Source organism: Hydra vulgaris, chromosome 02 (assembly GCF_038396675.1).
Source record: "Hydra vulgaris chromosome 02, alternate assembly HydraT2T_AEP".
In the NCBI taxonomy this organism is placed as follows: domain Eukaryota; kingdom Metazoa; phylum Cnidaria; class Hydrozoa; order Anthoathecata; family Hydridae; genus Hydra; species Hydra vulgaris.
The window spans coordinates 43,177,501-43,191,728 of NC_088921.1; the positions used below are offsets into that span (position 1 = coordinate 43,177,501).

At 28.9% G+C, this 14,228-nt stretch overlaps 1 protein-coding gene across 1 annotated transcript in view; it reads right to left on the minus strand.

Annotated features, from left to right (window-relative positions):
* The window catches only part of LOC100213614 (acyl-CoA synthetase short-chain family member 3, mitochondrial), a 101,040-nt gene that overhangs the window by 25,579 nt on the left and 61,233 nt on the right, over window positions 1-14,228 (minus strand). The window contains exons 9-12 of the mRNA XM_065790996.1: window positions 5,266-5,376; window positions 5,080-5,120; window positions 1,802-1,905; window positions 1,579-1,674 (exon numbers count right to left, since the gene is read on the minus strand). Coding sequence (XP_065647068.1) covers window positions 1,579-1,674; window positions 1,802-1,905; window positions 5,080-5,120; window positions 5,266-5,376 — 352 coding nt within the window. The remainder of the gene's footprint in view (window positions 1-1,578; window positions 1,675-1,801; window positions 1,906-5,079; window positions 5,121-5,265; window positions 5,377-14,228) is intronic.

Consider the following 14,228-nt stretch of genomic DNA (forward strand, 5'->3'; position numbering starts at 1 on the left):
TAAACCCCGTATGAGCTCAATATTAACTTTATTAAGACAATACTTGATTCTATTATATAGCATTCTATTATATAGTAGGGTGGAGCAGTTTTGAAAATTTTTGAAATTTGATTTGCCTGAGCAGCAAATCAATATCTTTTGGTGAAAAAAGAACCTTACTCTTTTTTTTTTTAGTTTAGATGAGTTCTTGAGGTTCCTCTTTGGATTCTAAATTTTTGATGGGTCCTAATATTGTTTAAATTTTTTTTTTCTAAACTATATCAACTTGATACTTAAAAGAAGCAAAATAATATGCTGATTTTGAAAATAATATTTGTTTTTATTAAAAAATTAAAATTAAAAAAGTAGAGTTATTTTTTTCATTAAAAACCCCCCTCCTCAACAAAACGGAGGTTTTAAGGTATATTTTTGCAAGTATTTTTTTCACTAAAAAATTTTTTTAATAAAATTATTATTTATGAAACAAGCATTTTTTTCATTTATGAAACAAGCTTTTTTTGAGTCCAAGGTTGATATGGTTTAGAAAAAAAAAAATTCAAAAATATTAGGACATGTCAAAAATTTAAATTCCAAAGACGACCCTCAAGATCTCATCAAAATCAAAAAATATTTTTTACTTTTATCTTATAATAATTAGACATTGATTCGTGTCTCAGTAATATTGGTTTTTAAACTCTTTTTTTTTTTGCTATGAAAATCGCTCCACCCTATTATATAGCAATACTTGATACTATTATATAGCAATACTTGATACTATTATATAGCAATACTTGATACTATTATATAGCAATACTTGATACTATTATATAGCAATACTTGATACTATTATATAGCATTACTGATTCTAAAACTTAATTTTTTAAGATTTTCTGCATGCATATTATTCTTGTAGACAATTACAAAATACTCAAAAATCTTTTACTAGATATTGGAATGATTTAACACAAAATAAAACTCATTGTCAATGAATGATTTATGATTTTTGAATTTCTGAAACAAATGACTGCACTTCTAGCAACTGATTTTAGCTGGTCTAAATGCTTTTGAATCAATATATATTTTTTTCATTTAATTTTTGTCTTTGTTTTTAATGTTTTACTAAATTTCTACTGAGTACAGATTAAACTTTTTAGCTGCCTGTCATTGAGAAACTACGTCTTTATGATCAAACATGAGTTTAAGCCTTTTAATGTTTGCCTTGATCATTTTTATAACTTTTCATTGAATTCATTGGTTTTCATATTTACTCTCAACACATTTATTTATCTTGCAGATAGTACTTTAAGGTATATTCTCATTTTTAAAGTAGTCATAAGTGAACTTTTTACCAACATTTATGTAACTCAAATAAAATTCATAAACATGCTTTTATAATACAAGTTTTCATTTCACATCTCTTCTTGTTTTGAATTTATTTTTTCATTCATTTTTTTGTAAAAACATAAAGTACTTAAAAAATAGAATAAAATACTTTCCAAAATATTTTCTTTTTTGCTTTTACTTATGACTTAAAGGAGTTGTGTGTTTTTAAATTTAGTCTTGTTTTTCAGTAGTCACCCGTCAAGGAAAAAAATATACCATTCCACCCTGGAGAAGGTTTTCCGCTTGAACCATATTGATAATTAGTTGATAAGCCAAGTCCAATATGGTGACTTGTAATAGGCCAGCCACTCTCTATTAAAATAAAATAATTGTACCAATTTAAAATTCCTAATTTTAGAAAAGAATTTTTCACAATTTAGCTCCTCAATAGGAAACTAGAGAGCAATGTCTTGAATGAACTTTATTATATTTATAAAACCTGTTTGCCACCAATGATCAAGAGCAGGTCGTTTGAAAACACTTGATGTCCATTTCAACAAATCCTGTTCACAATTTTCACCAGCTAAAAACACAACTCTTAACCTTAAAAAAAAAGTGTTTATAAAAACATACATGTTTAGAAAGTCATAGAATCAGATATAAATACGTTTTTTTCAACTTTTCTTGAATTCAATTTCAGTTATTGACTTTTTATGTTTGAAATAGTTTAATTCCATATAACAAAAACCTTTAGTTATTTGCATTGCATCTACTTCAAGAACTTTATTTCATTGTAATATTGTTATCAAGAAATGAGAATTTTCAAAGAAACAAAACAACAGCCTGACTTTCAGAAAAGCATTATTGTTACCTTTTGTCATGCAAATCTTTAAAAAGAATTAGGACTCATTAGAATGTTGAAATCAAGCTGTGTTGAATTTTACACAACAACAAAGTGATTGTAATTTTGAATATTTATTACCACATATGAACTGCATCATATCTACTATGGTGTACCCTCTTAATTTATAAAAGATTTTAGTTAATTGCATTAAGTTAAAAACAACTGGAACCAAATTAAAATCATCAAGAATATTATTGTCAACTAAAAAGTCTCTCTACATTTTTGAAGCTCCTGATCAACATTTTTGAAGCTCCTGATCAACATTTTTGAAGCTCCTGATCAACATTTTTAAAGCTCCTGATCAACATCTTTGAAGCTCCTGATCAATATTTTTGAAGCTCCTGATCAACATTTTTAAAGCTCCTGTTCAACATTTTTGAAGCTCCTGATCAATATTTTTGAAGCTCCTGATCAACATTTTTGAAGCTCCTGATCAACATATTTGAAGCTCCTGATCACTCTAGACTTAGACTTATGATTAAAACAAGAATGGTGATGTAAGTGATGGTGATGTAAGTGATGGTGATAAAAGTGATGGTGATGAAAGTGATAGTGATGTAAGTGATGGTGATAAAAGTGATGGTGATGTAAGTGATGGTGATAAAAGTGATGGTGATGAAAGTGATGATGATGAAAGTGGTGGTGATGTTAGTGATATTGATGAAAGCGGTGGTGATGTAAGTGATGGTAATAAAAGTGATGGTGATGTAAGTGATGGTGATAAAAGTGATGGTGATGAAAGCCGTGGTGATGTAAGTGATGGTGATAAAAGTGCTGGTGATGAAAGTGATGATGATGAAAGCGGTGGTGATGAAAGTGATGATGATGAAAGTGATGGTGATGAAAGTGGAGAAAATTGCAGTTAATTCAACTTCTCTTAATATAATTCATTTATAAAATTCTAGATTGAGGAGTCTCTATCATGATCATTTAAGATGCTTACTTTGGTCAGAAATCTCAAAATGATATTTTGAAGTACTAGCTAAGTAATAGAAACAAATAACTATAAAAAAGTTAAAAGAAGAAAATATTTATATAGATGCAACACCATTACAACAACATTTACAGCATGTGTTCAATATGTTATTTGTCAAGACAATTTTAGTAATATGTTAACATTTGTGTAAAATATATTTGTAGTCAAGACAGCTTTGACTTTTGAAGATCGAAAAAGAAACAAAACTAGTTTTAGCAAACAACTAACATTTTAGAAAACAATTTATTAAACCCTGAATATCCATTTAATCTTACAATTTTGTAAGTAATAGTTCAGGAAAAATTATTGAACCAATGTTAAACTTTTGAAACAAGTTGGCGACAAAATTATATTTATACTGTGCCAAGCCCATAGATATTTTGAAAGAAAATTATATTTATACTGTGCCAAGCCCATAGATATTTTGAAACAAAGTTTTGACACTAGTAGCATAGTTAGACATTTAAAATTTTTTCTTTAAGTAATAAAATATATTTTTTATTTAAAGAAAAAACTTTTAAAACTGAAAATGCATTACAATTATGAACCTTGTCAAAAACCCAGTGGACAGCTCACGCCATAAAACCCCAGTGGACAGCTTGTGTCATAAAAATAATAAAGCTGTATAGATTAGAATTTGAAACTGTTGTTAAAAATCTTGATGAAATGCATTCATTTAATGTTTTAATAAAAGAAAAAGATCAAATCTATTGGAAAAAAAACTATTTCTTTTAGTTTCATTGTTTCTATTTCATCCTTCATGAAAAACAAAGTAATGTAGTAAAAACAAATTCAAGTATTAAACTAAAACTCAAGAACTAGAAAATTTTAATTGATGCAATAGCTGTAATTGATAGCCTAATAAAAATGTTTACAAAAACTTGATAATCACACAATAAAAGATTTCACAAATAATCTGAATAATTTTAGGCCCAAAATAATTTGACAATATACTTGAAACAGACTCTGAAATATTTTTTAAAAATACATGGTCGTTGTAGAAACCATGGTTACAGAAAATTAGCTCCTAAATAATTTGATAGTAATGTTGCAAATAATACAGAATTTAGAAAGAATTTATTTTACAGCAAAAAATTTATAACAGATTTTAATTTCTTTTTAAAACTAAAAAATGAATACTCAAAATAATAATTTTCTTCTATTCAACCACTAACTATATTATTTTCTCAACAATTTAATTAACTTAATAATTCTATATAAATTTTATAATAATTTCTATTTTAACAAAATCTTTTTAAATTTCCATCTTGCAATATATGTACCTAGTACCTTGCAGTATGTCTGCTAACCTTCAAGATTAAAATTTAGCTCAAACAGGACTAGAAATACTATTTAGTATGTTAAAAGAAGATAAAAAACTATTATTTAATTCCTTTAATGAAAAAACAAAAGAAGCAAAGCATATTTTACCATGTGCTAATCAAATTTTTTAACTTGAATTTTTTTCCATAATTGCTGTATAAGAAGCTTGTACTTAGTATATAAGTACTTGGAAACAAGGTCAGCAAAAAATCACTGACCTCAAACATATTTAGGTTGGTAGTTAAGTTGGCAAGGTTAACCATAATGTTGAGGGCTGTTTAATATAAGTATGTATTTGATATAAATATATAGTTTCAATATACTTTATGTAAGTATATACTTACTATAAACTTACAAAAAAAACTTATTATATATAACTAAATATTATTTGTTTCAAGATGGCTATGGCTAAAATGTGTGTAAAAAAAAAAAAAAAAAACATAATATAATATTAATTTAAAAAAAACAAAACACCATTAAAAAAAAAAAAAAACATTTTTAAAAACTCTTAGAAAATCTTTCTAGTTGTAAAAATTTTCTATATAAAAATTAACAATAATAAAACTAAATTTACTTTTCCATTTTATATTTTTTTGAGAGATCGCCATCAGGATCCTATAATAAAATTTATTTAACATCTTTTTTAACATTCAAATTTTATTTCCAAAAAGAAAAAAAGTTTTACCATTAGGTCATTCATGAAATATGAAACTACAATAAGACAGTAAAAGCTAGTAAAAATAAGACGAAACAAACATACTGCATTTCTTATAACTCTCATTGCTGTAGGTGCAGTAAACAAAGAAACAACATCATACTCATCAATGATTCTTGAAAATGTTCCTGCATCAGGGCATCCAATAGGTTTACCCTTAAAACAAATCAAAATGTAGCTTAAAATTAATATGCAAGGTTTTTGAGTCTTTAATTATAAAGCTCATCTTTATTCCAACAACTTAATCTCTAATAATCAATATGAATCTAAATTTGTGTTGTTCTACTGCTGACTTGTTAACCCTAATAACAGAGAAGGGCTTCTATAATAACATATACTTCTATAATAAACTTTATAATAACAGAACTTTATAATAAAAAAACATTATAATAACAGAATTTTATAATAACATATACTTCTACAATAAACTTTATAATGACAGAACTTTATAATAACAGAATGTTATGATGACAGAACTTTACAATAACAGAACGTTATAATAACAGAACTTTATAATAACAGGAGGGTTTTATAAGACATACATTTGGAAGGAATAAAGAAAAAGCTATTGATCGAGACATGTCAAAGACTTTTAATAAAGTCTGGTATGCTGGTGATTTCCAATGCTCTTGAAGACTACACTTGAATAATTGTTTTATATACTAAATTTATAATTGCAAAATTGCTACTTTTCAATAGAAAATATTTTTTGTCAGAATGTAAAAATGGAAAAAACAATGAAACCCACATTAAATGCACATGCGGAAAAAAAAAGAAAATTCCCTCCAAAAAAACGTTTTTATATTCGGACAAAGAGCTAAAGTAGGAACTACTAGTCCAAATCAAACTAGATTAGCTGATTTAATAAACAAACAGAATGCTGCTTTAGTGCAGAATGCTGTTTAAAATTAGAGAAAGGAGATTCTTTTGACTAGTTTTGATTTTTACTTTATTATTTAACAAAAATTGATTAAACTTCTTTTTTAAAATAACTTATTGTATATTATAAACATATCTTACTATTTCAACTTAAAATTAGCAAAATCTAATTAAGACATACAAGATAAATGATTAAGACATACAAGATAAATGATTAAGACATACAAGATAAATAGTTAAGACATACAAGATAAATAATTAAGACATACAAAGTAAATAATTAAGACATACAAGATAAATAATTAAGACATACAAGATAAATAATTCAGATACACAAGATAAATAATTAAGATTAATAAAGAATTAACACAAGATAAATAATTCAGACATATAAAATAAATTATTGTATATTATAAACATATCTTACTATTTCAACTTAAAATTAGCAAAATAAATAATTAAGACATACAAGATAAATAATAAAGACATACAAGATAAATAATTCAGACATACAAGGTAAATAATTAAGACACACAAGATAAATAATTCAGACATACAAAATAAATAATTAAGACATACAAGATAAATAATTAAGACATACAAGATAAATGATTTTAAGAAATATTTTTAGCTACTTATACTAATTGTTATGTTTAATTGTACTTATGTTAAACATAACTGTTTAAAAAAAGCATAACAGAAAATATTTTTAATTGCATTTTTTTACAAAATAATGAAAAATCAATTACTTTATCTGTAGTTACAACAAAAATCAATAAAGAATTGCAACAAGCCATTAGAAATCAGGAAAACTGAGGAATCATTTAGTAATGAGTATTAAAAAACAGTAATACTGAACTCAATTTGATTTATCAAAAGAATGAAGTTAAATATCATAAAGGTGGACAAAGAAACTATGAAAGTATTTCCAACATAGCTTTAACAAGCACACAAAGTGGTACAGGATTACAGGAAACAACTGCAATTGCGACTACAGCTTTGATGGATGCAGAAATAATTAAAGAGGATACTACCAAGATAGTTATCTACCACAATAAAGTTGGAAGATCTTAAGAAAAAAGTATGCAACCTTTTTCTTTAGAATTTGATGCTTCATGCAAACTAGTATTATTGATTGTGTTTTTTTATGGTAGACTTGATAGTGCTAAAGTTCTAATATATGCTATAATAAAAATATCATTATGCTACAATAAAAACATTATATAATAAAAAAAGAGCATTATACAGTATGTCAAGAGCCTGATGGTATGTAGTTACTTCATACATGAAAAAGTTTAAACACATACAAAATAATTGCTCAGAATATCATATATACAGTTTTTAAAAAGAATGGTACTGATAAAAGCTTAAAAAAGATGTTAATAATGTTAACACACGATGGTCAGTTGGAGCAGTTCATTGTTAGTAAATAAAATTAGGAAGAATGTTGAGTTTGTGCACTACATACAAATGGACTTTGTTTACAGCATTTGAACTCTTGATGGAGAGACTCTGAGCAGCAACAAATAGAGAGGCAGTATTGAAAAACTCTTGATGGAGAGACAATTTAGAAAAACTATTAAATGACCATTTAATAGTTTTTCTAAATTGTCTCTCCATCAAGAGTTTTTCAATACTGCCTCTCTATTTGTTCTCTATACAACCTATGAACTTGTTCTCTATACAACCTATGAACTTGTTCTCTATACAACCTATGAACTATACAACCTATGAACTCTCTATACAACCTATGAACTACCAACCTATACAATACTACCTCTCTATTTGCTCTCTATACAACCTATGAACTTGTTCTTACATGAGATCTGACAATAGAAGATGTTAAACAAAAATATTTCCCTTTATAAATGTACTGAGTTGGCCTTGTCATGGGCAGTCAATTTAAAGAAGAGTTAAACAGATAACCAAAGCGGAAAGCATATATAATATATAAGTATATTCTCATGAAAAGGAATGGTCTTATAAGAGAGCAAGACTTATTAGTGGAGAGAATAAGGGTAAAAATAGTTCACATTGTGATACCAGCATGAAACTTGGCAAAATTCCTGTCAACAACTATACAAATTGATAGGGAAAAGGAACCCATTCATAAATGTCTTTGGATTTGAGTTACAGAGTCTTTAACTTTTAGACAAATGGACTTCATCATACAGTGTAAAATCAGCTTTAAATAAAAGCATAAACGATGCAAGTGGTCGTACTGTAAACGTTTTATAAAAAAACATTTATATATAATTTTTTTAGGTAAGTGCAAACAGTGTATGTAAACAAAAAATCAACAATTTGCTTATTTTTCATTAATAAGTTAATAAATGTATCTTTCATAAAAAGTAACTTTCATGATTGTATAAAAGACATGTTATTTTTTCAGGTTTTTATAATTAGTTATAAGGAGTTATAATTTACCAATGAATTTCCTTTTTATATATTTTTTATTTTGGTAATTTTTAACTAAAGCTTGAACAAAGGAATTGAAAATAGCTATAATAAAACTAGTTATTTTGATTTAATAATAAATTGTAATGTCTCAGAAGAGTTTCAAACTTGTGAATGCTACAACAGGTTATGAGTTATCAAGAAATACAAATAACGCAAGTGTGATAAATGTTTCTTATGTCAAGAGCAATCATCAATTAATAGCAACATTATTAATTCTTCTAAATCAAAAGAAAAGAAAGAGACACTGGATATATATTTATTAACCTAGAGAAGTTCAAAGAAATTGATGTGATTATATAATAATATATTTGTTTTTAATACAATTTTTTAGTGATGTTTTTTTTTTGTCAGAGGATTAAAGTTTTGAAAAACAATTCAGATGGGGAAGGCGCAACGCAAATTTCTTGAGCAGTATTTCATTCAAGACATAGATAAGAAGAAAACAAAAAATACTTCTGTTTTGTTGTGAATCATTAATAAATTGATAAACTCAACATCTATGGTAATACAAACTTTTAATATAGCTAAAAAAGTTTTAGCAAAAATCAACCCAAATCAAGTCCCTATAATAACTGCTGAACAACTAGTGTATGCTTTAGGTAAACAAGTTCAGTGGCACTACCCAGAACTATATAGCTAAGATAAAATTTTGATGATAATGGGTGGGTTACACTTAGAAATGACCTCTTTATCTTTGGTTAGAGATTGATTAGAAAGCAGAGGTTACTGTGATGCCATAACTAAAGCTGGTATAACAAATTCTGGATGAGCATGATCCATGCTGACTGGTCGAAAAGTAAAATGTTCAAGGTATGCGACACAAGTTTCATTAGCTGATTTATACTCACTATTGGCTAAAGCATTCTAAAAATTATTTACTAATCTCTTTGACTTGTGGATCCATTAACAAAAAATAGTATACAGCCAAATTAATTATTAGTTTACTGCTATGAAGTTACAAGCAACAATCCTGTTGCTTGTTAAGAGTTTCAGAATGGGAAATTTTAATACATTTGTCAGTGCAAAAAATATGAGGAAAAGCAGAGGCTGTTTCATTGTGGTTTGCATTCACTGGGTGTAATACCATATCCTCATTTGCAGAACAAGAGAAAAAACTTGCATGAAGTCTCTAGAACAATGGAGATGAAGAAATAATTAGAGCATTTACAAGAGTAATTTCACCTGATGCAGAGTAAATTCACTGCTGAAGTTTAAATGCTACAAAATTCTACTTTATGATAAGACAAGTTTCGCTACTAACCTTGCTATATGCTCAAGAATGCTGTTTACTAAAAAGTCATGGCAGAGTGTGGGGTTACCACCTACAAAAGATGCACTCTTTCAGCATTTGAAAAGAGCTGTGTTTCAAGAAAGGTGCATATTTTTTTTAGTACTTGTACGGACTTATTAACCTATTCAAAAAATATTTTTGAATAAAATATTTAAAAATGGTATTTACATATAATTATTTATATAGAGTCATTGGGGATAATCCTTGGTGCCACAACAGATTTTACCCGAAGACACCAGGGGGTCACTGCCTCCTTTCTCCCACACTTTTTTTCTAAAGGAGATTTTAACTTTTTTGAAATTCCTAGATATAGAGGACTTTTTTTAGAAATTGACGGTTGTGCTCCTCCACTTTGAAACCAATGTCGTAGGTCCTGGCAAATGCAAACAGAGCTATGCAAGTGTTCTGGTCAGTGTTAAGAATAAAAATGAACAAATCTCATTATTATTAAGTTTTTACAAAATTTTGAAACAAATTAAGTCTATTTCTTTGAAATATAAATATAACTTTTTTTATGCTTCTAACCATATTTTAATTAGTAATGTGGTATAGCTGTTGATTTTAAATTATTTCTTTTTTAAATTCTGCTCTTAATGCAACTTTACATCGTTGGTTTAGAAGATTATATAGTTTTTGCAGTCAACTCAGTTGGGGGTCACCCCAGGACCTAAAAAATATTTTTAGAATGGGGTCTTTTTTTTTTTTGAATTCTGTTAATTCATAGACAACTTCCTGAAAGTTTCAAGCTGGTATCATGATTTGAACTATTTTACTAAATTTTAACTCTTATTCCCCCCCCCCCCCCACTATGTTGAGATAAGGGGTCATCCATAAATGATGTCAGTGTTTTTTCTCAATTTTTTGACTCCCCCTCTCCCCTTTGTCAAACTGTCAATTTTTGGCCAACCCCCCGTTATATATGATGTCAGTTTTTGTGTACTCCCCCCTTAAAAACAATAAAAATGCTTAAAAACCATTGATTTTTTTTCTGACTAAATTATACATTTATATAATAGTAGATCTCATCAAATTATATTATATAATAGTCGATATCTCATTAAATAATCAACTAAGCAAATAGTATTATATATCTTTAATATAATCTTCCCATGGGTTGTTGAAGTGATCATCGATTGAAACAATAGGTAGTGAATGCTCTCTGCGCCCTAAAAGGATATCATATTCTTGAGGTACAATCAAATTCGTTGCATCAACTTCATTTTCATCTAACCATTTAGCAGTTTCCGAACTCTTCTGGAAGGCGATGATTGCCAAAAATTCTGTCTGACGCTTGGCAGCAATACGAACAGGTTGGACCCTTTTGATTAGGGGGAGTGTTATAGCAGAAGAATGGATAGAAGCGTGCTTTTTCAACATAGCTTGAGAGATAAAGTAGATATTGCACTTTTTACAGATTCAGCTAGGCTAGACTGAATTGATGGACAAAACGCCACATACGGCAAAATTGGAAATCCTTTGGCAGTACGAGGAAAAATACTTTCAATGTTTGATGCGATGAGCATAAAGACGGATGATGGAAACAATTCTTTTGCTCCTTCTGAGACATCTACTGCTTTGAGCCCGTCTCTCGTTTGGTTGACAGGGACAGGTGGCTGAAAAAATCTTGCTCTAATTAGAGTAAAGTAAGAGCTTCTAATAGTCCAACAACAAGAACGATTTTCACATTTCACAATTTGAATAAAATATTGACTTGTACAAAGATGATCGGCAATCCAACGTTGATCTTGTAATAAAAAGCCCCTTGACTCTAGCTCTGAATTGTCTGGATCAATATACTCTGCAATGGTTGGATAACCGTCAATTTGATGATCAGACCAAATATCAGCCAAAGCCTGTCCAGCAAAACCAAAGTTCTGTTTTTCTAAATTTTCGTCTATTGTCCTGCCTGATTTAAAAAGATATGTTGGTTATAAATTATATTAATATTTTTACAAATTAACTTTTGTCAATGTAATTACCTTGAGAATCAAGATGAGTTCCATAATGTTCGTGCGGAAGAATCACCCCAGATAATTCTTTACTTAGAGGTGCCATTCGTCGCTCAGCTCTGTTGAATGCACTGCGGCCTGGAGCGTTCATCATGATGAAAAGAGCGTCAAGGTTATTCTTCAAGAAATGGCAAATCTCTGGGATTTTTGTCAGGTTCTCCATCAACGCTAAACACAACGATAGGCTAAACCATATTAGTTTGAAAATCTCTGATAATAGAGTCGAATTCTTTGATATCCAAGAGCCGCTGAAAGTCTAATCCATGAGCGAAGGCGGTTGAGGATGCATGTTTTCCTGATCGAACAGCAATGAAGGTAGGTCCAGAATATGTAACAGCATCTGTTTTTCCGAGACCATCTTTTTTGATCGTAATTCCAGCGTATACAGATGGTTTAAGCTTGTGTTTAGCAGCCACGACCCAGTTGTGGTCCGGGAGAGTTACCCGGTACTCCAATTGCATCAACAACGGCGCCTGTTTTTTGGCTGCTGTGATTCCAATTGGCACTCTGGCCTTGTCATCTTGGCTAATGAAATACACTTCATCTGGCCCTAAAATAGAACAAACTTCTTCCACATATTTTATAGTTGAACTGTAAAAGAGTCCGTCAACATGTTTTAATTGAGATTCATTCTGAGGACTGATCAATCTAACAGGGACTGTTTTGATGTGCCTTTTGCCTTCTAATGTTCCCTAACTTCTCGGAAGTAGACAAGTATAGAGGGCGCTCTTGTTGATTGCAAATCCAATTTTGTTTATCTCGGATCTCAATTCATCGAGAGTTTTAATCCTCTAAATAATAAAGAAATATATTTGGATATAATTAACTTTTTTACAGAAAACAGGATTTATTTCGTAAATTATATTCAAATCGAATTTTGAAATTAGTTGTTAACATTTCAAGGATATTTACAATAGTGCAAGTACTAATTAAGAGTAAAATTCTAACAAATACAATATTAACAAACATAGCTAAGCTATCATTACCCGAAGAACCTCTGACATCTTTCATCAGCGGACAAACCACGGAGAGCAATATCCATAATCGCCTTCAAAAGAAGTGGTTGATCTACTTCTAATGACGGTCAACCAGGTTTCTTTCTGATTTTTAGTTTTTCTTTGACTTCTGGATGCTCCAAGCAGATTTCCTCCATTCTAACTTTTTTCAGTTCTCTAGTTTTCTTCTGTTGAGCTTGATCATACTTTTTTTTGGCCAGTTCTTTACATAGATGAGCTAGTTTCTTCTTTTTCTTTTTCAAATCATCCTCTTCAGCTTCAGCAATGAATCCACTTCTCTTTCTAGTCTTCAGTCCAGCAACTTCACAATTTAAAGCTGCAATCTCAGAATTGAGTCGATCTTGAGCCACTGTTCTTGCATTTTTTTGATTTTTCGTGGTCAATAAACTCAAAGTTAATGCACTTTGTTGATCATCAAACAGATCGCTCATTGGTGGGCTCAACAAACTGTGAGGAATTCTTGTCAAATTCAAGTGGAGTATTGGGGGCAGACTGTTTTGGAGTATTTGCCCAAAATGATAATTGCTTGCTCTTGAACTTCATTGCCTTTTCATTACATAAATTGATTAAATACATTACTCTTGATTCAAGATCCTTATGCACCAGTTTCTCTTCTTTTAATGAACTCCATATAATATGGACGTCTTTCTGAATATTAGCCTTTTTTTTATTGGGATGAGCATTTCCATACAAGACCATCAATAAGTTAAGTAATATGGTTTTATCCATATTTTAATATTGATTCATTAGTATTGTTTACATCACAATCAGAATAATGATTTTGCTCATCGTTAGCGCAAGCTTTTTAAAAAAGTTTCTTTAACCCGCTAGGGAGAAATTAGCGTTTCGAATTTTCAATAGACTTTATGTGTTTGCATTGCATCACGTTTTACAATCAACTAGAGAGCAATTATAGTTTCGTATTTGAAATAACAACAATTTAATTTCAAAAAATGATAAATTTATGAGTTTACTTTTATAAGTTTACTTTGAACCACATTTTATAATCCGCTAGGAAGCGAATAACAATTGTGAATTTTATATACAAAGAGTTAATATTTCTAACATAATTTGATTCGCAGTCAAATGGTAATATATTAATAAAACGATAGTAGTTTTTATTTTATGTTAGTAGTTGTTATTTATTTAATGATTCTGGGAAACTTATTATACTAACTTATAATATTATATTATAAGTAATTTAATAAAATATAATATCAAATTCCCCGCATTTAATATTAATTTCCCCACAAACAAAACATCATTTCTATACCATTTAGTAGATGTAAATACCGTTAAAATCTGCTCATTAAAACTAAAAAAATAATTTAAATTGACATCATTTTGGCCTCA